A 26,021-nucleotide genomic window follows, 5' to 3' on the forward strand; every position below is an offset into this window, starting at 1 on the left:
GAGGAGTGGGGAGGCGTCTGGAGGGGTAGGTGCTCGCTGCACAGCTGGGAAGCCGGGAAGGGGCCCCGCTTGCAGACGCCCCTGGCGGCTCCTTGGTGCTTTTCCTGCCCTTGCTCGCCCCTTTGCTGTAATTAAACTGGAGGAGGAAAAGGCGGCAGCTGCGCTTCGCATGCGGCTCCTAACCGCAGGGAGCCCGGCGGCAGCGGCTGTGCGCGGGTGGAGGAAGGAGGATGCGCCCAGCCCCTGAGTCAGCGCCCAGAGTCAGACTGGCAGCTGCAGAGCGCGGGCGCCCGGGCCGCGCGCGCCAGGGCGCCTCCTAGGGCAGCTGGAGGGAGCGCACAGGGGGCGCATCTTGGGGCGCGCCGGAGCCTGGCAGCCCGAGGCGGAGGGCGCAGAGCTAACGTACCTCAGGCGCGTCCCTGGGATGGCCGGGCACAGGGAGAGCGCCCCGCCGGAGGTCTCCTAGGAGCAGCGGGGAGCGCCCACGTGGGGCGCCTCCTAGGGGTGTCCCCGCGAAGGGAGGGCGCTCACGCAGGCCCGGCTCATTTGGCTGGGGAAGTGCAAGGAAGCGCCCGGCCCTCGCCGCGGGACCAGAGGGCGCGCAACTGGAGGCGCCTCCTGGGGCGCAGGGAGTTGCCGTCGCGGGCACCTCCTCCTGCTCCTGGCCGGCGGGAGCTGGGCAGCCGCCCCCGAGATGTTCACCCGGGCTGTGAGCAGGCTCAGCAGGAAGCGGCCGCCGTCAGGTAAGGAGAGCTTTGCGCGGAGGACTCGGGTGAGCCGGGGTCCGGAGCGGGACCGCGTGCTGGGGGCGCCTTAATCCCGGCGCCAGGCTTAGAGCGCTCGGGGTGCGTCAGAGCGAGCTCACGCCGGGACCTGAACCAACACCCCCAGAATCAGCCCCAGCCTCCCCAGGCAGGCAGGGTATGACTGGCCAGCCCCAGCCTTCTGCCGCCGGGGCCAGACTGGAGGTGAAGCTCCCCCGGCACCTTTGTCTCGGTCCAGATGATAGGATTTGCTCTCTGATGGTTTTTTTTAAACCAACGATTAACCCAAAGCAGGAGCCAGAGGCGCTGGTGCCTCTCCAGACTCTTCTAGTTTGCAGGCGCCTTTGCTTTCGGCCCAGGAAGCTTTGGCTTTGTGTTGAGAAGACACAACCACTTCTCGCTCGCGGCCGCAAGCTGCTTCAAGACGAAGAGGAAGTTTAGCTGAAAGAGGAAGGATGGAGTTTTCTTTTTAGAGTGTCTGAAAAATAAAGCACGCTGAAGTGGAATCTGGAGCCCAGCTTTGGTTTGTTAACTGTTTTTTTTTTCCCCCTCTGCACATGAGTCATAGCTGCTGTGTGACAGAGGGAAGGCTACATTATCAGAGACGGTAACAACCACCAGCGAAAGTAACAGTGCCAAATGACATTAGGTTCAAATAGGGCCTGAGTTTCAGAAGTGCTGAACCTCCACAGCTCCACTGAGTTTAACTGGAGTTGTGGGTGCTCAGCACCTCTACAAATCAAGTAGATGAAGTCTCATTCAGGTGCTTTAACTAGCTGGATGATACAGGTGAATAGAAAGAAGGTATGAACATATGGTGTCATTGTATCAACTGGAATGTTTACTGCCTTTCCTCTGACTTAGGCATGAACAATGACAGCTTTTGATGAGGTTTAGTATGTCTGTAAAAGTCCACTATAATATCTCAAAGTATGCAATTGTGCAGTTCTAAAATAGCTTTAGCTATCTATTTCTCATGTAATGGACTTGGTAATACTTATAAAGCGAATCAAACTATGCAGTGGCCAAAAATAGTGGTGGCAAGTTTCATATCTGAAACATGGCAGTGTATCTGGATTTTTACAATATTCAGATATAATGATGTTAATTAGACTTAAACTAACTGAGTACAGGGCATTATTGATGATTCATATGGCTGTAGACCTGTGGGGGGGGGGGCATACATATTTCTGACATTTGTGGTTGCCCTCACTGATGCAGATGGACACAGCCCATGTAGCACCTTTTAATGCTTTGTATGCTTCTGGGGCTATAATATAAAACTGATAGGTTATGTTTTAAGCACAAGATTCAGAAACTATAATTTAGGTGTAGCATAGTCTTTTCCATTGTAGAGGCTCTACAAGAGGGAGTTGGATTCTGTTGTAGCTCATACATCAACCAAAATTTTAATTAAATTCGGATTAGATAATCTGTGTTTCTGGTGGTGACGTCCTAACCAGAAAGAACCTAGTTTGACTTTCAGATCCCAAGTTGACTTTGGAGAGCTGTCATCTAGAAAGACCAGCTTTTTACATTTGATATGGAAGTCATTGACATGGAACCCCAGAATGTCATTTTTACAGACACAGTTTCAGAATATTACAGCACTTTAATACAGAACATTTTACAACTGAATTTCACTGACCCAGAAGGTTCAGTGGCTCAAGGAAACTAACATAACCTATGTTATTCTTTGTGAAATAATTTGGATAAAAATAACAAACTAAGAATCCTCGGTAGCAGCATTAATTCTGGAATGTACAATAAGATTACGAACTTGCAAGTTCCTTATTAAAGTCTTCCAAAGAAAAATTGAGTGTGGCTTTTAGTCTAGGGTTTTTTTTTTTTTTTTTTTAAAGTTATGTGCTTGGTGAATGCTTCCAGAGATGCTACAAATGCAGAACATACTTTTAATTTCCTTCCGTATAGTTAAAACTAGAATCCCATTGCCATCTGTTGTTGGAGACACTCAAAAGAGGATGTTAAGGCTTATACTTTGAACAAACCAAAGGACAACTCTTTGTAGCCCATAGGTGCTTTAAAATACAGCAGCTACTAGAAAAAGTTGATCTATTGGACTCATCAAGTGGCACTTGGATACATGGAAAGTAAGGGGATTTTCCCTTGTTAAGCGGAACAGTTAAGAACAATTTCTCATTGTTTCATAACCTTGGTTTATTAATTGAGGACTGTTGCTTGTGAGTGGAATGACATTCTGATGATCACAGAGAAATGCAGTGGGCTAAGTGCACTTTTAAAAATAAAAAGCCCATCTGTCAGTATTCACAGCTTTCCAAAGGACCCAGGCCTGATTCTGTGTGAAGAAGGAGCAAATGCATGTGGTACAATCAAAGTTCTCTCAAGACAGGTTTATAGGAGAATGGGAAGAATTTTGTTAACTGTTCTGTGAATTGATGCTATTTGTTTAAATTACTGGGAACAAAGGAAAAAATGCTATTTATAAGGTGCGCTATATAGGTACATACTTGGCTGAATAGCTGGTCATGTCATGTCTTTTGTTAATAACTTTGCAGAAAACATATATGGAAAAGAATAAGCAAAGAACAGGCATTAAATGGCTGATATAACAAAGTTTTGTAAGATGCATTAATTTTTGCTGTGTGATATGTTGCCGCTAGGCACAGTTTATTAAAGATTTGTTATATGTTTGTAGTTGCAACACTTCAGAATTATGGGTAGGGTTTTCCAAAGTAACTATCTAACAGGTGCACAAGTTTCCACTGAAATTCAAAGCGGACTTGTGCTGCTAAATCACTTAGGAATATGTGAACATCTCACCTCAGGTACTGAATCATCTTATTATTTGAAACAGTAAGCATGTAATGCTAATGTTTGGTGGTTTCTTCTGTTTTTTAACACTATTCTTTCAAAGCAAGGTCCAGAGCCCGGAGTTCTGATTTGCTAATTAATGTTAGCATGGAACTTCTTGTTTGTATAATACAAATATTTGCTGTTTCATATACGGATAGTGTCAAGTGTGGTAGTTAGAACATTTTAAAAAATTACATTTGCCTTTTCATTTATCACTTATAAAAATATTTATTTACAAGGTGTTTTTGCGTCTTGTGTAATAGTATTTTGTGATGGTCAAAAACAGATAATATAGGATTGTTCCCTAAAATAATGCTGCAACTAGTGTAACTGCTAAACATTAGCTTTGTTTGTACAAGCAGCTGGCCACTGCACATAATATAAGGAAATGCACTGTGATCCCGTAGTCAGTCAGTGGAAGTTTTGTTGAAGTAAAGACTGTGTGGTGGGGTCCCATGTACAACTATGTTGTGAATGTTTATAATAGTATTTTCTCCACTTACTGGTTTCCTTGTCTGTTGAAAAGATAAGTCAGTTTTTTTCCACCAAAACAAGAAAGATCAGAGTTATTTTACATCTTTATCTACTACTGTACATTTTTATCGTCTACAAAAGTTCAAATAGAAAAGTTCCCTTTTTCTGTAGTTCCTTTGCACTCTTCTTACTGGTGCACATAACTATCTGCTGTTTAAAAAATAAGTGAATTACTCTATCATTTGGATATTAGGTATTGGCGGCACTGGCAAGCATGCAGTTTGTATATAAACTACAGGTCGGCATAATTGCAGGGCTTCTGATGGAATAAGATGATCTTATTAATGACAAGAAGAGGGATAACTAAGGATCAGAGAGCATATTTCGTATACTAAAATATATTTCACTGTTACATTCTAAAAATAAATTAGTTGTGAAGAATTGTATACAAATTCCATTACAAGTGTGATTTTTTTCAAGACTGTTCAGTAGAACTTGAATAGATAGAAATGTAGAGATTAGTTCCTTGAGTAAGGTCCAGGCAAACCTTTTGCCTATTTTAAGACATAAAGAAATATTCTCTGTATGATACACATGAACCTGTTGAGTCAGACGGATTTAAGCAATTGTGCATAGAGTGGAGAGCTATGATCCTATTGGGGACAATTCTTATACTAGAAATATGTATGTGAGTGCTCAGTAACTGAGATGAGGGGTGCCTTAGAACTATATATAGTGAAAATACAGAACTACAACGATTCTAATATTATCAGAAGTATTTGGGGCCTGTTTCCCCACGGCCTTGTACCTTGAGTAGATGTTTACACTTGTGTAGAAGGGGAAAGGGCCTATTATTTATTATGTGTATTATGGAAGTGACCATCTGAAAATGAGGCCCCATTATGCTAAACTCTGTGCACCGCAGTATTGGATCACTCCTGCCCCGAAGAGCTTCTGTGAAAATAGGCAGGAAAGACAAAGGGAAGGGGGAAAGGGAAGTAACATGCAAGCAGAGTGAACAGTGGTGGTCTGCAAACATCATGTTAGTGCCACAGTATTTTTGGGAAGGGTGGGGGGGAATGGAGGAGTGGGTATATCTCATTTACATTTTAAAAATTCTTTGGGTATGGTTTAAGGAGGAGGAGAATAACTAAATGAAAAGACAAGAGAAGGGAGAGGGGACATGGAAGGCTAGGGCAGGGGAAAAGGAGGAGGGTAGGAAGCCCAGGAACTTAGAGGGGAAGTAGAATAAGGCTGAAATGAAGAGACTGTGAAGGAGGGGATTGGAGTGAATGCCCTGTCCTTGCAGAGAGGCATCAGATGGGGAGGAAGCTCTTTGCCCTTCCTCATCCCCAAGGCAAGCCACAATGTGGTCTGTCGTCTAGTGTTCTAGAGATATCATGGAAAAACAGAAGCACAGGTCTGTCTTGGGATTCTAAAGTCAGTCTGCTTCAGAGTCCTCTTAGAAGTGAATATCCATATTGCCACTCATCTCTCAAGTTATATGCTTCTGCCATGCTTTTAAAAAAAACAACGGATGAATAACCATTACAGTGCATTTTGCTTGGTAGAGCAAAAGAAGACTAGACATAAAATCCAACTCCCGTAAAGAGTATATCTAATAGGTCTGGTTCACCACTGCTCTGCCCATTGTGTAGTTATTTACACTTGTGGGTGGGAAACACTGCCATTCGGATTTGGTCACTGTGTACAGACGGTGGATATTTGCAGAACATGAGAATCTGACTCTATACAAGTAACAATATTTTGTACATTCTACCCCAGGATCCCGACATGCCTTGTAGACATTAATTAAACCTCACAACTCCCTTTTGAGGAGGGAAGTATTATTATTTCCATTTCCCAGAAGGGGAAACTGAGGCATGGAGAAGTTAAAGTGCCTTGTTCAAGTTCACACATCAAGTCAGTGGTAGCTGCCAGGAAACAATCTAAATGTTCTGATTCCCAGTCCTGTGCTTTCACCACTAGATCACAGTTCATCTCAGGAGAAACATTTTTTTCTTTTTATTTATATGTACAACATCATAGATGTTCCTGATGCTTTACAGACAAATAAGTTACAGTCCTGGTCTGAAGAAGTCACAAGGTCCAGATCCTTCTGATGCATGGACTTCTGCATCTCTATGAAAGAAATGCAGGATTGGGGGCTTACTTAGGGATGATAAAAAGAGAGATCACAACCGGTGAAGGAGGGACATGCTAATGACATGGCTTGTATATTATAGTATACTCTTAGTATGTGTCCCACTTGCTTTGTTAATTTAAAATATCCTCCTTTTACTCTCGTTAAATTTAATTGATTTGGTGCATGAGGGTGGGTCTCTCCTCATGCAGCAATACGTGAATGGACTCTGTGCAACTTTAGATGCCTTGACCCTCTTGCAGAGTTTTATTCCCCATGGAAAGGGAAACGCCTATGAAAGATGTCCCTCTGACTGTTATCAGAGAGAACTCGTCAAAAGACCTCAAAAAAGCCTCCGACAACCAAAAGTCACTTAGCTCAATAGGCTTTTCTGGAATGCCAGTTTTCCATAGGTTTTCAGTCTTGGCATTTATCATTCTAGCTATCTGCTGATGTTTGAATCTCTACTCTGTATACATCTTGCTTTTTCATTTTCTTCTTCTTCTTTTCTTTTTGGACAACTGCTATAATAGTTTTAGCTCCACACTTGAGGAGGAGCCCTAACCTGGGTCCCAATATGGATTGAGAAGATCCATATTTTTGAACAGTGGCTTTGTTAAGGTGAAATGAAGGACTTATAAAAAGAAACATGCCAATAAATAGAAATAAGATACCAAACTGTTAATAGAATAGGAGTCTGATCCTGTTCAAATTCCTTACCTGAATAGTCCCATTGACTTCAATGGACTACTCTGGTGAGAAAAGTGAGCAGGATTGGTCGCTACTTGCATAGCTTTCAATTACAAATGCCCTTTTGTATTTATTATTAATAAGGTGACCTAAGTAAGAGCGTTATTGATTACAGTGGGGTTTTGAGTGTGCAAGGAATGTGTAATTAGACTCCCAGTCTTAAAATGTCTAGCAATCTTGGGTAGGGTTTTAGGCCTGACCCTGAATGGCCAAGACTCCCACTGTCTTTATTGGAAGTTTTGGGCATATAGCGAATGGAAGATCACACTCTCTCTGTGTTTATTTTAAAGCTTTTCATTTCAGCAGTAAAATACATGGAGCCCTTCCAAGAAGAAGGACTGCAGAATGGTAGCCAGTGAAGAATCTGTTTCTATCTGGCCTCAGCAGCCTGCGGTTTAATAAACCCATCTCTTGTTAGTCAGTCAGATGTAGATTCAGCAGTTAGACCATCTCTTCCTTCTCCTCAGACTTCGGAACATTTGTGAGAATGCTGGCTGGTGTATTAGTCAGATACAACCCTGCACTCTTTATTCAGGCAAAACTCCAGTTGACTTAAATCAAAAGTAAACTGCCCAACAGTATGTGTACTCCAAGACTGCACGAGACCATTCCACTACCTGTCTAGCTGCCCTTCCAGTAAAATGGTTTGATTTGTAGGCCTCATCTGCCCCTAAACAAAGCATTGCTTTTCTTTCTCCATCTGTGGCCCCCACTCTGTCCTCAGAGTGTTAATTTCTAAAAGAAATCTCATCTAGGCAGCATACCAAGATTTGTCTCATAACTTCGGTGTGGGTGATCTAAAGCAGCCAATAGCACTGACAGTGCCAGAAACAAGCTCGCAGCCCTTTTACAGCTGATGCTCTGGTAGTAATGTTCCATGTCCATAAGGCAAATTAACTCAGATAAGACAATGACATTATCCGCTCTTGAGTTCCCTGATTGTAAAGCAGCTTTTACATTTCTTAGGCTTTGCCTTCACTGCAGGGTTAGCTTGAGGTTTTACACCCAACCCAACCCCACCCCTATCCGCACACAACAATTTCTATTCTAGCTCATTAACTGGGCTGTCAGGGTGAGTTGAAGCTTGAGTGCTGCTGATGCTTGAACTTGTAATGCTGTGGGGATGCAGCAGCAGGAGTTACAAGAGCGCATCAGCTGCTAATCAAATTGCTGTTTGTAGCCTGAGTGTTGTTTTGCAGTGTGGTCGCTCCACTTGAACTAGGTTAGTTTGAGTGGAGTAACTGGTTTGAGCATTGGTCTGCTAAACCCAGGGTTGTGAGTTTAATCCTTGAGGGGACTATTTAGGTATCTTGGGGCAAAAATCTGTTTGGGGGTTGGACTAGATGACCTCCTGAGGTCCCTTCCAACCCTGATATTCTATGATTCTATGATCAGAGGGGTTAGTCTGAATCTGTAAAAAAGCAACAGAGGGCACCTTTAAGACTAACAGAAGTATTGGAGCATAAGCTTTCGTGGGTGTAAAAACCTCACTTCTTCAGATGCAAGAAGTGAGGTTTTTACCCACGAAAGCTTATGCTCCAATACTTCTGCCAGTCTTAAAGGTGCCACAGGACCCTCTGTTGCTTTTTATGATTCTATGAGTGTACTCTGAGCAAACTGTAGCAGTGAAGACAAGCTCTTAGAGATGATGCAGAATGGAAAAATACATGTTTCTTTTCAGTGCGATCACATCTCCTTTTAAGAAAGCAGCTATGACTTGAAGGTGTTGAGGAGGGTAGTGATGGGATCAGAGAAATGCATGTGAGACTATTCAGTATTTTAAAGCTGGTGTATTTATTTTTCAGAGATAAATGACAGCGATGGCAAACCAGGCAGCAGCCAACAAACCCTAAAAGGAACCTCAAGATGGACGACGTCACTAGAGAACCTCCTAGAAGATCCAGAAGGAGTGAAGCGATTTAGGGTTGCTATCTTAACTATTAATGTTTGCATAGACTTTAAACAGCATTTGAAGCTTAATATGTATCCGCATTAAATAATGGTGGTGTACCAATGGCATAAGGGTATACATTTGTATATAACTAGATGTGTGAATTAAGCATTGGTGACAGAACAGTTGAGTTGGGGCATTTGCTATGCTTCTCAGATGGTATCCTCTGCCAACAGCCTATCCTTGGGTACAGGGGAAAAGCTTGGTTGCACCTTTCTAACCAGAGAACAGATGACAGGCAATGTCATGGGTACGACAGGAGTAAGGGTTAGAAAGCCACAGTGGGCTAAATAATGGAGCAGAAGGAAACTTGGTCTTTTCTGAAATATTACTGTCTCCGGTCATGTAATATCCACTACTGGGGCCTGATCCTGTAACCCTAATCCATATAAATTATTCCAATGACTGCAACTGAGCAAGAGTAACGGCCCAATCCTGCATTGTGACCCAGGCAGGTGAACTGAGCAGAGCTCCTTTAATTTCAGTAGGGCTCCATGTGGGAGCAGCAGTCTGCCCACACAGATCACAATGCAGGATTGTGACTCAAGTATGTTGGGGGTGTCCTATCAGCCCTCAGTCTTGCAACCCTTTTATCGTGCTAGTAATCGGTGTAACTATTTGCATAAATAAAAACGATTTGCTTGAGTAATGATTTGCACAATCAAACCCAGAGGCTGGGGTGAAGTGATTTTATACGAGACCACTCTGGAAAGTGCTACTACTATTACTAGACTGATCCCAATGCTTTTAGAATTCCTGGTACCAGCAAATAATTTAATCTTTCTTTTTTCACATTTGACAGTGAAAACTGAACATCCCAGAACTATAAATATTTCAGTCGTCGTTTTTATACACATGTTAAATATATATATTTTTTCCATTTTAAAAAATGCTTTGCTTTAGGAGGAATGTGGTTTGTTTAAACACTGTCTGGAGAGTGCAGATACATCGTTTGATTTAATTTACTTTAAGATAATTTATAGTTACTGATGATCATGTTTAGAAGCACTTTCATTTGCAGTTTTTGCCGGTAAAGAATGTCAAATGAAAGTAGACTAGAATCCCAAGTGATCTATGGAGCTCATTAAAACAGATCTTTATACTAATTACTACTGAGTTTGTGTATTTCCTGTGTTCTTTCTGAGTAACAAATTTAAATTGCTCAAGTTATTTAATGATGATAGATACATTCCTCTCATTAGCTGGCTGACAGAATTTAAGACTAGAATTTAGCTAGGCTAGTTCTTATGGATTGTATTTTTGAAAGCATAAAATATGTTGTTTATTTATAGTCCAGTAGCACCTGTTGCTTCCCAAGTGGTGGCCTCATTTTGTGCTGTACAAAAAATAATAAAAGACAATCCTGGGCCCGAAGAGCATCTAGTTTCTACAGACTAATAGTGGGAGGGGAAACAAACATCTGAAAAATCAGATCCTAACATTTTACTTCTTTTTTTTCCCCCAGGAATTTTTAAAGAAAGAATTTAGTGAAGAAAATGTTTTGTTCTGGTTAGCATGTGAAGAATTTAAGAAAATGCAAGACAAGAAACAGGTATTTCCTTCAAAATTAAACTTTACCTGTCAACAAAGATTCCATGGTAGCATTAGGGGATATAACCTGTCTCCTACTTACGTAGTTATTCAGCTGTATTTCATGTACGTGCAAACAAATATATTGAAGGAATGTATCAGAAATCATCAAAACTAGAGATAGTTGTAGCTAGCTAGTAAAACAAATTTTATTCTGCATCAGAATGAAAAGCCAAAATTGATATTTCCTGTGAAACCAAAATTCTAAAAAAATTCAGTTTGGAACCACTGAAATGTTTTCTTTTGATAATGTCTAATCATTGTTCTTTGATAAAGCTAAACATGTTTTGTTTCAATAATGGTGTAACTTTACAATATATACTGTATTATAATATATTTAATATTTTATATATAATACATGTAATTAATTATTTTACCATAAATTTAAATAAAATGAATCAAAACAAGAAAGTCGAAACATTTTTACTGTATCAAAATGAAATGTTTTGACATTATGGAACTAAAACAGTGGAAATGATTTATTTAGACTTTTCCCCCTGAAAAATTTCTTCAAAATCAGCATCTTCCTGTGATTTGTTTAGATTTTGACTGAATTGCATTTTCGACAGACAACTGTTCTGTTGAATATTTTTTGGTCAGCTCTAATCATGACCTCTTTCTGTTGCATGGGTGCCAGTCCTGCAATTGGATTCACATGAGCACAGGGGTCTAATTGCATTTTCTGATTGTGGGATCAGAACCATGTTATGTGGAGTCAGGCCTGAAATGTGTACTGGGTTTGTTTGTTTGCTCCTGTAAATATTGGAGAATGTTTCGACAATTAAAACAGGTCATTTGATTAATGTTTTAGGCTGAGATGTCCAAAGGAAGTTAGATGCCAAAATCCTATTGAATGTCAGTGGGATCTGGGTGACTAATTCCCCTAGGCCTCTTTGAGAATCCCAGCTTTAGACTTTCTATGTGGACATCAAGGGCTAAATTATGGCCTTTGTTTCTGGAAGAGCACTTTGCAGCTGGATAGTCCAAGTGATGGTACTCTGCAGGGAGATAGCGCTAGGGAGTTTGCTGAGAAGAACTCTTTACACCTGCTCTAGAAAGGTGCATTGTACACTCCCCAGTGTGCCGGGAACCATCAGAAATAGGAGGGAATGGGGACACAGGTCTCATCCCCTTGGTACCATGAAATTGTTAGCCTTCAGAGGGAGTCTTGCAGGTGTAAGTCAAGGTTGGATCTAGATTATGATGTTTGCTCCCACAAGACACAGGAATGACTGTAGATCAAGTCTGGTTGAAATTTTTCCTTTGGAACTGTTTTTTAGTGGGAAATTTGGTTTTCAGCAAAATTAAGTTTTTTGTGAAAAGTGTTTGTTTGCCAGAAGCTGGGAATGGGTGACAGGGGATGGATCACTTGATGATTACCTGTTCTGTTCATTCCCTCTGGGGTATCTGGCATTGGCCACTGTTGGAAGACAGGGTACTAGATGGACCTGTTCTTATGTCTGCTTTCCACGGGAAATTTTGATTTGTCATAAAAAGAAAAAATGAGCAATTGAAAACCAAAATATTTTTCAGTATTCAAATTTCTTCCAAAAAAATTTCTGCAGCAAAGGAAACACATTTTTCAACCAACTTAACAACAGACCTCACCGTGCCTAGAACTATACAGAAATAATGTCTTGGGCTTGGTTTTCTCTCAGTAAGGTCTATGCATACACATATAGATGGACATACTCAAAACAGAAACAACTAATCAGGCTGTTTTTCCTACAGTCTGGAAAGGAGAGAGATTGGGAGGAGGGGGGAATGATTGTTGTTTCTATTTTAAATATTTCTGTTCTATATTTGGGGAAAAACAGATGATATCCTCTCATCATATGGTAATGATAACACTCTTTCCATTCTGCTAGTATCTCTGGAGGATGTGAAACAAGCTACTAAAGTTTGACATTTTAAAATCAGAAGATCCCAAAAACTTGCATCCAAGAGCTTTCTGGATTGTTAATGTTGATCTTCAATAAGTCTTGGAGCACTGGGGAAGTTCCAGAAGACTGGGAAAAAAATAATGTTGTGCTAATTTTTTAAGAGTCAGTGGGATGACCGTGGTAATTATATGCCTGTTAGCCTGGCCAAGATAATGGAGTGGTTGATATGGGACTGGATTAATAAAGAATTAAAGGAGGGCAATGTAATTAATGCAAATCAACATGGGTTTATGGAAAATAGATCCTATCAAACTAACTTGATATCTTTCTTTGATGAGATTATAAGTTTGTTAAAGTAATAGTGTTGATGTTATATTTAGACTTCTGCAAAGAATTTGACTTAGTACTGCACAACATTTTGATTAAAAAACTAGACTAATATAAAATTAACATGGTACATGTTAAATGGATTAAAAACTGACTGATAGGACTCAAAATTTAACTGTAAAAAGACTTTTCATCACGTAGGTGTGTTTCCAGTGGGTTCCATGGGTATTAGTTTTTGGCCCTACGCTATTTAACATTTTTATCAATGACCTGGAAGAAAACATAAAATAATCACTGATAAAGTTTGCAGATAATACAAAAATAGGGGGAGAGGCAAATAATGAAGAGGACAGGTCACTGATTCAGCGTGATCTGGATCACTTAGCAAACTGGTTGCAACCAATCAATATGCAGTTTAATATGGCTAAATGTATACATCTAGGAACAAAGAATGTAGGTCAGACTTACAGGATGGGGGACACTATCCTGGGAAGCAGTGACTCTGAGAAAGATTTGGAGGTGGTGGTGGATAATGAGCTGAACATGAGCTCTCAATGTGACGCCATGATGAAAAGAGCTAATGCTGACCCAGGAAGGATGCATAAACAGGAGAATCTCAAGGAGTAGACAGGTTATTTTACCTCTTCGTCTGGCACTGGTACAACTGCTGCTGTTTTACCATGTCCAGTTCTAGGGTCCACAATTCAAGAAGGAAGTTGATAAATTGGAGAAGGTTCAGAGAAGGGCAGTCAGAATGATTAAAGGATAAGAAAACGTACCTAGCCATAGACTCAAAGAGCTCCATCTATTTAGCTTAACAAAGAGAAGGTTAAGGAGTGATTTGATTACAGTTTATAAGTACTTACATGGGGAACAAATATTGAAAAATGGACTCTTCAGTCTTTCGGAAAGATATAACACCATACAATGGCTGTACATTGAAACTAGACAAATTCAGACTGGAAATAAGGTGTACATTTTTGATAGTGAGAATAATTAACCATTGGAACAATTTAGCAGGGGTCGTGGTGGAGTCTCCATAACTGACAATTTTGAAATAACGATTGGTTGTGTTTCTAACAGATCTGCTCTAGGAATTATTTTGGGGAAGTTCTCTGTGTTATACAGGAGACCAGACTAGATGATCACAATGGTCCCCTCAGGGCTTGAAAGCTATGAATATGTGGGAGCTGCTCAGATACTACCATGATGGCAGCTGTTTTAAGTTAGATAGACTGGCACTGGGTACATTCATTAGCTCTCACTTCAAGCCCTCCTGACACAAGTCACAGCATTCTGCCTGGCTGTTGTCCAGATGGTTGAGAAGCTGTCTGTGCCCTGTCTTCACCTCAACATGCTAATTGCAAGACAAGACTCACGGGGCCTAATTTAGCTTTGGCACAAAAGCCATTACACATAGCACCTGTTTGGTCTTTGTTATTACAAATCAGTGCTGAAAGTAACCCACTGTGCACAGTATCACCTTGGTATGGTATGTGCAGTATGTAAGGCCTGGTGTCTAGATATGCCTGTTCCCTTCTCTCTTCTGCCAAGAGAACTTACTTTCTTCACTGGTGGATGTGGATCTGGCATTGCAGCTGGTTCGCAAATAGGGAGTATTTTTTTCTTCATACAGGCTAGCTATTTTCTGTCTGTATGATGCACGGTGACCCAGGCCCTGCTCAGGAGTTAGGTAGCCTCCATTGTTGCTTAAACAGGTACCAAATTGTATTCTAAGATGGATACTGCATGAAAAGTCCTTCTGTAGGATTTTGCAGTGGGACGATGACACTTTTTTCCTTTATAAAATAATCTGCATAGTTTTTTCATTGTTTCTATTTTAGGATTGTGCACACAGACACAGGAAATGGTAAACAGACATACAGAGATAATAGTGCAATGAATCCTCAGATTAATTGCCATATTGAATGGACAATGATTAACTAGTTCCCATTTACCTTCAATTATTCAGTACCAGTCTTTATGCAATATATGCAGTCAGCAGTCTAACACTAACAAAGCTTCTGGAGGCTAGAAGAATTATAATACATTATGGATTTGCAGTAGGGTTTAAAAGTTATTGCAGATCAATCAATCTATCTATCTATCTCCTTTACAGAATTAAACAGAAACTTTAAAGATAGAAATCATTCTGTACAGTATTTATTATAGCATGAAACACTAATTTGTCTCCTGAAAGTGATTTCTGTAGCAATCACTGTACTACTACATCAATGAGGGAGTTAATTTGTATATTATGCTAATGTGATGCTTCCCAGAGATACCCAGGGTTGTGAGGCACCTTGCAACAATGTGCCCTTAGTGTGAAGAGGCCTTGTCTGTGTCTGCTGGGGCCCTCACTGTCACTCTGCAGGTTAGCAATAGGCCCACCCACTCCAACCCTGAGCCCTCCGAGTGCCTCCCGGGAGTGTCAAGGCCTTGGTCCAGTGGACAATCACAATATTCACAGATTTGCTGCTTCCAAGAAGCAGTACACCCAGCTTACCAGTTCCCCTCAGATCACCACTCCGCTTAACACACAACACTTAGGGTATGTGTACACATACAGTGCTGTAGGGCCACAGCTGTGCCGTTACAGCGTGTCTGGTGAAGACGCTCTAAGCTGATGGGAGAGAGGGCAGAAGCTATGTTGGTGGGAGAAGCGCTCTCGCTGATATAGCACTGTGCACACAAGCGCTTATGTTGGTGTAACATATGTCACTCAGGGGTGGTTTATTCACACCCCTGTGTGACATAAGTTATGCCGACGTAGGCTGTAGGCTAGCCATAGGCTGTGGTGTGTTTACAGTAAAATCAAACATAGGGTTATTTAACAAGGCACACAGATTCAAGTAACAGTAAGTAGAACTATTGGAAATAAATTGTTCCATATGAAATAAAATCATAACATGCATTCTAGAGCTTCGGTTTAATTAACAAGATACTCTCATGTCTAATAAAATATTGCAGATCAGTGCTTTACTGTCGGGCTGTGACCCTTTTTTCACGAGACAGCCACACCATCAGCTTGCTTCTTCAGTGGAGGATAAAATCTTGTCCCTCCTGCTGTTTTTTTTTTTTTTTTTTTTTAAACACACTTGCAGACTATTGCCTCTTACCCAAGGAGGTCTCCTCTTCACCGAATTATTTTGGGTTTCTTTTTTCTTTGTAAATCCTGGCCCATACAGTAAACACACCCAGTTTCCATGGATGTCCATTATTCTATATGCTGATTGAGGTAGCCCTGAGTCCTAGTCTTTTGGGCCTATTTTCTTGTCAAATGGGGCCTGTCTTGCGGTACTAGGAGTCAGAGGCAGGTTTGAGGAGCTGTACTGCCTTACTAGCAACAGCTACTGGAGACATTATGCCTGCAGAGACCAGGAGCTGGCATGGTACCTCCAGGCATACTGTGGAAAGTATGCTCACGAGCAACAGTTACTACTGTCTATGACAAATACTACGTATGCTCCTGCATCGTCACCTTGCCTACTCTTTTCAGGGTGTCTAGTGGGCGAGGACAGTGTGTCTATCTGGCAACACTGGAGCCTTCTACCCTCTACCTGAAGGATGCCAGCTGCTAAATTAGTGCACAACAGTGTCTTTTGCCTTCCTCTTCTAGTGCCCCGCCATACACACTGGAGCAGCCATAATTTGGCCCTGTATAATTTGCAGTGTTTTCTCTCACAACAAATGCTATTCACAGGCAAAAACGTTTAGGACAGAATTAGAGTTGCAAATAAGTGCCACTTGGTTACAACGTTAAAGTTCGACAAGAACACAACAAGCTGGTGGCAGAACCAGGAACAGGACTCCTGGCACTCAGCCTAGGGCTTTAACTGCTAGCCTGCTCTGCTCCTTCATGTAGATTAAAATGCCTGACGTGGCAGGATGGTACCTTGCATTCTCTACCCCTGGGGCAGTAGTTTTCACTATAAATTCAGAAGTCTGTTCACACTCTTATAGGGCCGGATCCATTAGTGAGAAGGGGAAAGGCTCCCATGGGCTTCGGATCAGTCCCACATCTGTTCAAAAAATTCAAAGAATGAGACTTTCCTGCTCTTTCCTTCCTTAGCCGCCGAAGTCTTTTGTCCCTATTTTTCTACGTCTGTGTATTCAAAATGTATTAAAGTCATCTCCCACCACATTTTACATATTTGTCTCCTCCGACGGCTTATCTACACACACCTGTACTGATTTAACTTATGGTGTCATTTTTAAACCAGTTTAAACAGGCACAGAAGGCTGTGAGGACACTCTTATTTTGGTTTAAACCAGACTTATTTCAATTTAGCTAAAACCCATTCTTTATCAAATTAAGCTAAAGTGGAATAAATTACTCTTTAACAAAAAAAAAAAAAAAAAAAAAAAAGAGTTCACACACACAAGCTGGTTAACCAAACTGTTGCAAATTCATGCACAGACACCCTCCAGGTGAGTTCAGACCCCCCTAGTAGCCTAAATGGCTTAAAAGAGCATCTCTCTATGGCACAATATTATTGTGACCTCTTGTGTCAATCTGTAGCATAATTTGGCTTTGCACAAGTCTGAATAATGTCAGGATGATGAATGATTACATAAATGTGCTGGTAAAAAGTTTTTGAAATACCTTTACTGCTTTTATTCATTAATTGAAGGTCATGCTACCTCTCCCCAGCTTGTCACTAATCAGTGCCCTCCACAACTGGGCTGATGACTCATACAGTGTCATTTTCAGTATCTCTTCCACATTAACTCTTTTTTTTTTATAGTCACCCTCTGTTAATTAGCTAATGTCAGTAAAGCTGATCACTGGACGTGCTATATAAATGCTGATTAGTGTTCTTAAGTATTGTTATGTTCAGTGGCCAGTTTTCAAACAACTCAACAGGTTTAAAAATATGTTAAAAACAATAACAAAAAGCCCCACCACTAGTGCCTGGTACACTTCTTCTAGCACCTGTACACTATTATTTTATAGAGCAAAAGTGATTCTTGTTTAATTAACATGTTTTTTTTATTAAAAATAATGGTGAGCATTTCATTAGAATCAGTTGTTTGCAGTTGCTGTGTGTGTTCATGATTTGAAAACAAACAAACATCAAGACCTTTTGTATCTGCTCACCCTGTTAAAATATTTCTTCCTTTTCAAATGCACTTTAAAACTAAACACAGATAGGGACTAAGAACCATCCAATCATATGGAATCTTTTTTACTTTTCAATCATAGGGAAAATTTAGCAAAATGCTACAGTGAAGATTCTCCTGTTGCATATGGTAGAAGAAATATATATAGCACCTTTAATTTCAATATAGCACCTTTCATTTCAAAGGGTCTCAAAGCACCTTGCAACCTTCGTATGTTCAGGAATCTCTGCTGCCACTTCTAGGCTGGAATGTGCCAATGTTTAAACAGAGCTCAGCAATGCTAAATAACAGTTTAAATACCAGAGTCTAGCTTCTGATGAACATCTGGGGTTCCCCAGTTATTTCTTCTGGGAACCGTTCATGTGTCTGAGAGCAGAACTTGACTCTGGGAAAGGAAGTAAAGAGGAATATTATCCATTTGAAACAGCAAGGGGGATTTCTGTAGACAGAACCTTATTGTCCAAATTGGAATTTGGCCAGGACAGTGGGGCGAGCACATGTATACTAATGAAAAGTTCCAAGGGATCTTTAATGACCACACATGAGTAAGATCTCAGTTTTAAATCTTATTTATAAGAAAACACAGTCCTTTTTTGTCACCCAGCTGACACAGAAGGAAGGAAGAGTGCCATCTACTGAATCACTGACATCACTTTCTTACTTCCTGCTCAGCAGTGGGTTTTTCTGGAAGGTCTCTGAGGGCATGTCTGCAGCTGGGCGCTGTGATTCTCAGCCCGGATAGACAGACTCACAGTAGCTTCACTTGAGCTAGCATGCTAAAAATAGCAGTGTAGGTGTTGCAGTTGGGCTAGCCACCTAAGCTGGGATCCAGGGAGTCAGGTGAGCTTGGACTTGGGTGGCTAGCCTGGATTGCTGCCTGTGCTACAACATCCACACTGCCATGTTAGTGCACTAGCTCAAGTGAAGGTAGCATGAATCTGTCTACTCGCGCTGGGAATCACACCACCCAACTGCAGTGTAGGTATACCCTGAAGCAGGGGGTCGTCAATAGGTGGACCCTGGGTCAAATCTGGATCACCAGACCCTTTTCAATGGACTCTGCAATCTTTTTATTTACTTATTATCACCATTATTGTTAGTTTTTATTCTTATTTTCTCCGGAGTCTGAACCTTGACTATACCTTGACTAAGAAATTTGGACTTTGATAAAAAATAATTGACTACCCCTGCCTGGAAGGCTCCTCTACATTAGAAAATGTTGCTGCTTTAACTATACTGATATAATTAAAGTTACCTACCCTCTCTGCCCCAGTGTGGATGAAGTTTTACTGATATAAAAGTGCTTATATTGGTATAGCTTATTCTGGTTGAGGAAGTGAAATAAGTTATCCTCGTAAAAGGCACCTTTATACCAGTATAACTGCATTTCGAGTAGTGTTTATATCAATATAATTGTATTGGTTAAAAAAACACATCTAATGGACATAGTTATATCAGTAAAAGCAACAAGGAGTCCGGTGGCACCTTAAAAACTAACAGATTTATTTGGGCATAAGCTTTCGTGGGTAAAAAACCCACTTCTTCAGATATATGGAGAGCAGGCCTGAGTGACCCTACCCTCTTTAGTGTGAAATTGACAAAGATCACAGCCCTAGGCAGTATGGCACCCCAAAATACTCCTTCAGTATGAGCTACTGTATCTGTTATATCCTGATGTTTCATGCTCCTGAATGAATATTCTCTTTTAAAAAGAAATGCTGCCGCACAACATGTGCATGCTATCAGCTGTGAGAGGGTTAATTCTTTAGACCTTAGGAATACACTAAGATAGTCAGACGTGTATAGGTATTTGTTTGTTTTTAATTATCCCCACATGTCTATTCTGAACTGTAAAACATAAAAGTATTCCTGTGATTTGTTCCTGGCCAACGGATTAAGTGCTTTCCTCTTCAGCCTCACTTCCCATCACAGATGCCGTCTTCTGGCTTGTGCTGCTCTATGAATACTGTTCCTCATTAAATATACAATACAGAATATTTATGGTTACCCATTGCTAATTATCTTCTAGTGTCTGCTGGTATGCAGCTCCGAGCATGAAAAATTTAGAACACCAGTTTGAGATTTACATCTCAGGTGGCTTTAAAATAAATATACTCTCCCACTGTGCTCATTCTTTTATCTGCTTCCATGAACTTCCTAAGCAAGGAGCGTTTTGTAATTGATTTCAGTGGGAGCAGGATTGGGGTCCTTAATAAAGTGCTTTGAAGTTGAAGAGTGCTGTATGAGTCTAAGCATTATCATTATTATTCCTGCTTTATGAAGAGAAGGCCACTGAAACAGAACATAGGTTGCTGTCAGAGCAAACAGTGAAAAATAAATTACCTCAAATAAGACACACCCACTCTCTTCAGCTACAGTGACAAGCCCTCTCTGTGCAGTTACATAATTGCATGATCAGGGCCAGATCATTACAAGGTACTGACTTCTTGAATGAAGTGCCGAGCTCTGTCTGCTCCCATTAAAGTCAGTGAACACTCAGCATGTTGCAGGATTGGGCCTTTCTTTGAGTATCTCTTTCCTAAATGATGAATGAAATGATGTATATGTCACTATTAGATATAGTGTGGCCACAAGTATATGATTTCTGTCTGGTTTCTCTCTTTGCCTGTTTGTTTCTACAATACAAAAGAGGAAAGTGAATTTACTGCATGATGTGGCATTCTGGGGCCTGATTCTCCTCTCCTGCTTGTTTTATTCCTGATTCACACCTGTGTAAGTGAGAGGAGAATCAAGTCCTTTGTATTTAATCATAAACGTTTCAGACCAGAAGTCAGGAGCTGGGATAGTCAAAGGAACCTAAAGGAGTTAGGTCCCCAAATACGATCTGGGTAACTAACTCCCTTGTGATCCTTTGGAAATCCCAGCCAGAATGTACATGAAAAAACTGACTTACTGCACACTTTCTTTCTTTTGACTAAATATCTTATTTCTAAGATGTTGCCCCTGATAGAGGCATCTCCCATGCTGTTAGCATGTCTTGAAGGAGGACTCTGGCAAAATTACATGTTCCCATTGTAAATATTTGACCTTTCACAGATGCAAGAAAAAGCTAAAGAAATTTACATGACTTTCCTGTCCAGTAAAGCTTCCTGCCAAGTCAATGTTGAAGGGCAATCCCGTTTGAATGAGACAATATTGGAAGAACCTCACCCACTAATGTTTCAAAAGCTGCAGGACCAGGTAAAGTTATTACATTTACCCTGCTCACTTGAGGACATATTTTATGGTTGGTGTGGAAGGATGCAATGAAGGTGGCAGGGATAGGGAGGTGGCAGGACCATAGGGCCTGGGCTGTTGCTGTATATAGCATCGGTTCTGCCAGAGCATGCACATTGCCAGTAACTAGTAAAATGAGCTCCCATGTATGTATGAAAGCAAATGATCTTACAAGATACACAGTGATGCACGCTCACTGGACTCAGGGCAGAATGAAGGGTTGGATGCCGTGTGCTGTACTCTGTGGTGGCTTGCTGAGTTGGGCGCTTCAAAGGACAGAATTGAATCTGAGGGAAGGTGAATTAGGCAAAAGGGGGCAGAGGAGTCCTGCTCTGTGTGTGTGGAGAGGACACTGCCCACATACTGGCTAGCACAGAAGAGCCCGGGCTCCAGTTCAGTCTATTCTGGCCTAGTTAGCTTTTTAAAAATGACAGTGAAAAGCTGCTAAGAATAAAACAGCCTGGTAAATTCTTTGTTCTTCTCAACTGCACTCCGTACCCTAAAGGGAACATTATACATTGTGAACTCTCTACAGAGTGCCTGCTGCTGTAGCCCTCGCTCAGGGAAAACTCATAAGCCATCTGTGATAGCATAAGGTTCCTTAATAAAGTTGGGAGCTGGTGACTGCATGCCACTCTGCATTTGTTATGGATCAGATCCTCAGTCCAGCTCCTGGGCTGGGCACTTAGCAGATGCATGGAAGGTGGAAGTAGAGGAGTCCCATCCCCATCAGGCATGGAGAGGTGCTGCAGCCCTTCCGTGGAGGTTACTTCTGCTGAAATAATTATCACGCAGGAGTGAGTATCTGAGGATGTGTGAAGTGTCACATCCTTTCTCTCCACCTCTGCCACAGACCCCTAATGTGCTGCCCCCACCTTTGCACCTGTTCCGCTGAAGGGGCTTTCAGTGGAAGCTTGGTAGGATTTGCCTCTGTGTTTTCTGTCAGCAGCTGGAGAACCCATCAGCTGACTGATTTCATGCCCATGTTTTGCTGTGCACTCACTTGGACTGAGACACCAGTGATGCTGATTTCAGTAACACTGAATTCTGTTACTGGCTGCCTTGTGGTCGCTGGAGTCTGCTTCAGGACTTTTCTCCTTGGTTGATTTCAGCTGTTTATTGACTCAAAATGAGACAAATGTCCTGGAATACCCCCTCTCATCTCCTTGTGCTTTAGAAAGGGGTGCTGAGCTGGGAAGTGAGCCTCTATATCCCAATCCAAAAATCTCTATAGCTCGAGGAAGGGTTTGGATCTGCTAGTGCAGATCTGAACTTCCTCAGAGCTTGAGAGGGCTCGTTCCTAGGATTCCAGTCCCAGCCCATCTGGCAATGCAAAACTTTGGGCAGAATTTTGTAGATGTCCACTTTGGAGACAGGTTCTCTTCATTTTTTTAACCTACTTTGCCATAGACTGTGGAGTCACTGACTTTCATCTGCAGCTTCCAAAGAGTATGGCCATTGCCACTTCCAGTTGCACCCTCTTCTGGACTTTTGAGTATTTGTATTTTCCCCTTGGCTCATGTCTTTTACAGCAAAGCAGTTCTTTGATTTAAACAGCATATTTAACAGAGTTGACATCACATGCTGAATGCATCTGTCAGGTATTGAAGTGGGCTGATGAGCAAAGGTTCAGCTCCCCTTGAAGTGGATTCCAAATGATTAACAGTGGAAATGTCTAAAGCCCAATTTCAAAGTGACAAAGCAAAATCTTTCATGGAAGAATCTGTTTGACTTGGGGGAGATGGGAAAGAAAGTGTCCTTGTAAATCCTGATGTTACTATACATAGTAAGTGATTACATGACTGTAACAATGAAATTGGAGAGAGTACAAAAGACTTTAACTGTTCTCCATTTCACCAGAGGGATCCATGCATAGATGGGAACAGCCAAAGAAGCATGAATTAGAGACATATACTAAACCAGGTTCGAGGGGAGTCCTGTTAATGTGCTACTCAAGAATGTCTGTAAATGTTTTAAAACTAAACACAGGACATCTAGGGATTGCTGCAGATTTCCACTGTATGGAATGCAGCTTTTGTCTGATTCTGCTACATAGTACTCCAGCAGCAATTATGCTCTTCTCTGGCTTGAATCCTTATTAAGTTACAAGGACTGGTATAATTTGCTCCCACGAGGACAATCTGAGATCTGACTGTGTTTATAAAGTATACAAGGGCATAGCTTGAAGGCCAGACTCTGACCTTATTCATGGCGAGTAGCAATTTACTTCTCGAGAAGATGGATTGATTTCACTGGGACTTCTTGTGGGGGTAAGGTTCTATTAAATATTAGTAAAAGAATCAGGATTTGGCCCTGTGTATGTAGTTATTTGGATACAACTTCAGAACAAAGGCTGCTATTCGGTATGGGGAAGTGGGACTTCATAGAACCCTTGTGAATTTCAAACTCTTTGCCCAGGTACATTCACCTGTACTGTGCAGAGATGCCAACGAATCTCATCCATTCAGTTTAAAGAGAGAGAAAACTCCCTTTGTGCATGGCTATAAAAAAACTGAGCAATCTATGTAGTTGTCACACTCAAGGACTGTTACCAACTTGGTTTTGATCTTTACAGTATTTGCCCACCATGAGAGGTGCCCTGTTGTCACCATGAAAAGGAGGGTCTGTTAATGTAAGTCCCAAACTCTGGCTCATGAACCTCTGATGGGCTATGTCTTCACCGGAAAAAAAAAGGTGTATTTTACATTGAGATCGCTCTCTCGATGTAGAATGCTAGTGGACACACGGCACAGGTAATTTTTATCTTGATGTAGCTAGTCAAGGTCAACTGCAGGTGGGAGGTATAGGGTTAACCTCAACTAGCCCCATCAAAGTAAAGAGTACCTGCACCTTGTCACTGCTAGCATTCTACCTTGAGGTAGCTAACTTGAGTTAAAATTCATTTAAATCCATTTAGCATTTAAATTAAAGCAGAGAGGTTTCATATGGTTTACATATAAAAATGAACAACAGTTAGTATGAAAGCCCCTGTGTCATTTATTTTACAAGCAGGATATTACAGCTCATACACGCACATGTTTTATGTGATTGAGGGTTTTTAGTAGCTAAGATTACTGCAGAGGTGAAAAGAACAAGCTTTTTCTCTACAAGGCAGTAAGCTACAGTTGCACTAACAGTTTGAAACATTTTAGAAATGAGACCCATAAAGCTACAGTTGCAATTATCCACACATGGAATTTGTAACCCTACTTATTGAAGCAGCTGAGAATCCAAAAATTCCGCTTGGAAGCTTAGCTTAGTGACTTTGGGCACCGTAAAATGTAATCAGTCACGAAGCGTGACTCAGAGAGGCTACTCTGGTGCATTCATTGCCAGAGGGTGATGTATGCTTTTGTTTTGTTTCAATTATGGTTTGCAGTTATGGTTTGCAGTATTTTTTTTTCTCCCCTAGCTTTTCTAGCCCAAGCAAAATAGTCACGACCTAGACAATTGAGAACACTAGAGACTTTTTGGTGGTGATAGTAAAAATCCAAGTAAGTTGTAGGAGTTTGCTTAGAAATAGATGGAAGTAGGAAGGGAGAGAACAACTGAGTTGGAGGACGAAGCTGAGTTCAAGAATGGCAGGGAACTACAAGTCCTGGAAGAGAAAAGACAATGTAACTAGCTCCCAAAAATACCTAAAAAAAGGAAATGGAGAGAAAATATTTATTTTGAAACAAAAAGCATGAAGAATTTTCAGGTGAAATATTTATTATTATATAGTGCCTTGTACCCCTGTACACACTGTGGGTCAAATCTTGGTCTCCCTGAAGTCAATGGCAAAATTCCATTGTCTTGAATGGAACCAGGGTATCACCCCTCGTGTGAGTAACAAGTGTTGGCTAAGCCAGTTGTAAGTGTGAGCTATGCTACAGGAGTGTTGGACAAGCCATCTGTTTCAATCAGTGACACATTTGCACCTGCAACCGTTTGTCGGCTTAAATTATTTAGAGGCTCTTTTGTAAATATCTCAGTGCTGTGTGTGTGCGCTCGGGCTCTACTGTGATAGTCAAGTGTGGTTATGATCAGAAAGGTGAATGTATCCAGCTCTGAGTCACATCTTTTTTTACTGCACCGACCGAATGCCATCTTCATTACGTTTTTTCTCCTGGTCGCCCTGCAGAGTCGACCTTGCTATGGGTGGGAGCTGGTTATGTCCTCACTTGTACATCATATACAATTAGTAACTAAGTGCAGCTGCAGACCCTTTACTACAGGTGGTGATGTGAGAGTCCAGCTTTCAAACGTCAGGTTGCATTTGCCGTGTTCTCAGGCAGGAAAACCATCATTTGGCCCATAAGCTGATCAAATTTGATATCGACATTAATGAACATGGAACCCCATAATACTGTTTGTTATACACAATCACTTTTAGAGTATATAAGATTTATTTTAATGTCATGCTTTCTGGCCAATACATTTTAGTGTATGCATTTGCTGGCAACAACATTTTAGAACTTTACTATTATCTTTCTGGTTTAGGATCTATTTTATTTGAGTCATTGTTTTTGTTTCGTTTCCCTCCCCCAGATATTCAATCTCATGAAGTACGACAGCTACAGCCGCTTCTTAAAGTCAGACATATTTTTAAAACATAAGAGGGCTGAGGAACAAGAAGAGAATTCATCGGAAGCTCAATCCGTAGCTAAAAGAGCTTCAAGGATTTATAACACATGATCCAAAGAAACCCATTCAGACGAGCAACAAAAAATAACCTAACTCTCAGGAACAGCCTTTGGGTCTATAACTGTTGCATTTAAGGCTTGAAAAGCACAAAACCCTTTTAGAGGATATTTACCTTCTTAATTGCTTGAACAACTAATTGTTTTTGCATGATGGCTAATACCAAACACTCTTGAAAAGACCATTTCCTAGGCTAAAATGCTGAGGTATCCGTATGTAGCATGAATTACATCCCATATTTCACAAATTAAAATGTTTTC

General features: G+C 41.1%; 1 protein-coding gene across 2 annotated transcripts; it reads left to right on the forward strand.

Moving 5' to 3' along the window:
- Window positions 1–26,021, forward strand: RGS10 (regulator of G protein signaling 10). 2 transcript variants are annotated; one of them, XM_054033280.1, is made up of 5 exons: window positions 1–743; window positions 8,772–8,890; window positions 10,383–10,469; window positions 20,899–21,042; window positions 25,609–26,021. In XM_054033280.1, the coding sequence occupies exons 1-5, from the start codon at window positions 695–697 to the stop codon at window positions 25,753–25,755; spliced, it is 546 nt and encodes a 181-aa protein (XP_053889255.1). In that variant the 5' UTR covers window positions 1–694; the 3' UTR covers window positions 25,756–26,021. The 2 variants fall into 2 exon arrangements, with proteins under 2 accessions (XP_053889255.1, XP_053889256.1); XM_054033281.1 differs by lacking the exon at window positions 1–743 and adding an exon at window positions 2,786–2,875.

This window comes from Malaclemys terrapin, chromosome 7 (genome assembly GCF_027887155.1).
Source record: "Malaclemys terrapin pileata isolate rMalTer1 chromosome 7, rMalTer1.hap1, whole genome shotgun sequence".
NCBI classification, from domain to species: Eukaryota; Metazoa; Chordata; order Testudines; family Emydidae; genus Malaclemys; species Malaclemys terrapin.

What these genes read in the sequence shown, in the direction of transcription:
- RGS10 (XM_054033280.1), top strand. Translation starts at nt 695, where the DNA reads ATGTTCACCCGGGCTGTGAGCAGGCTCAGCAGGAAGCGGCCGCCGTCA. An exon ending in CAGGAAGCGGCCGCCGTCAG is followed by an intron (nt 744 to 8,771) that starts GTAAGGAGAGCT and finishes TTTATTTTTCAG; the next exon opens with AGATAAATGACAGCGATGGC. An exon ending in AAGGAGTGAAGCGATTTAGG is followed by an intron (nt 8,891 to 10,382) that starts GTTGCTATCTTA and finishes TTTTTCCCCCAG; the next exon opens with GAATTTTTAAAGAAAGAATT.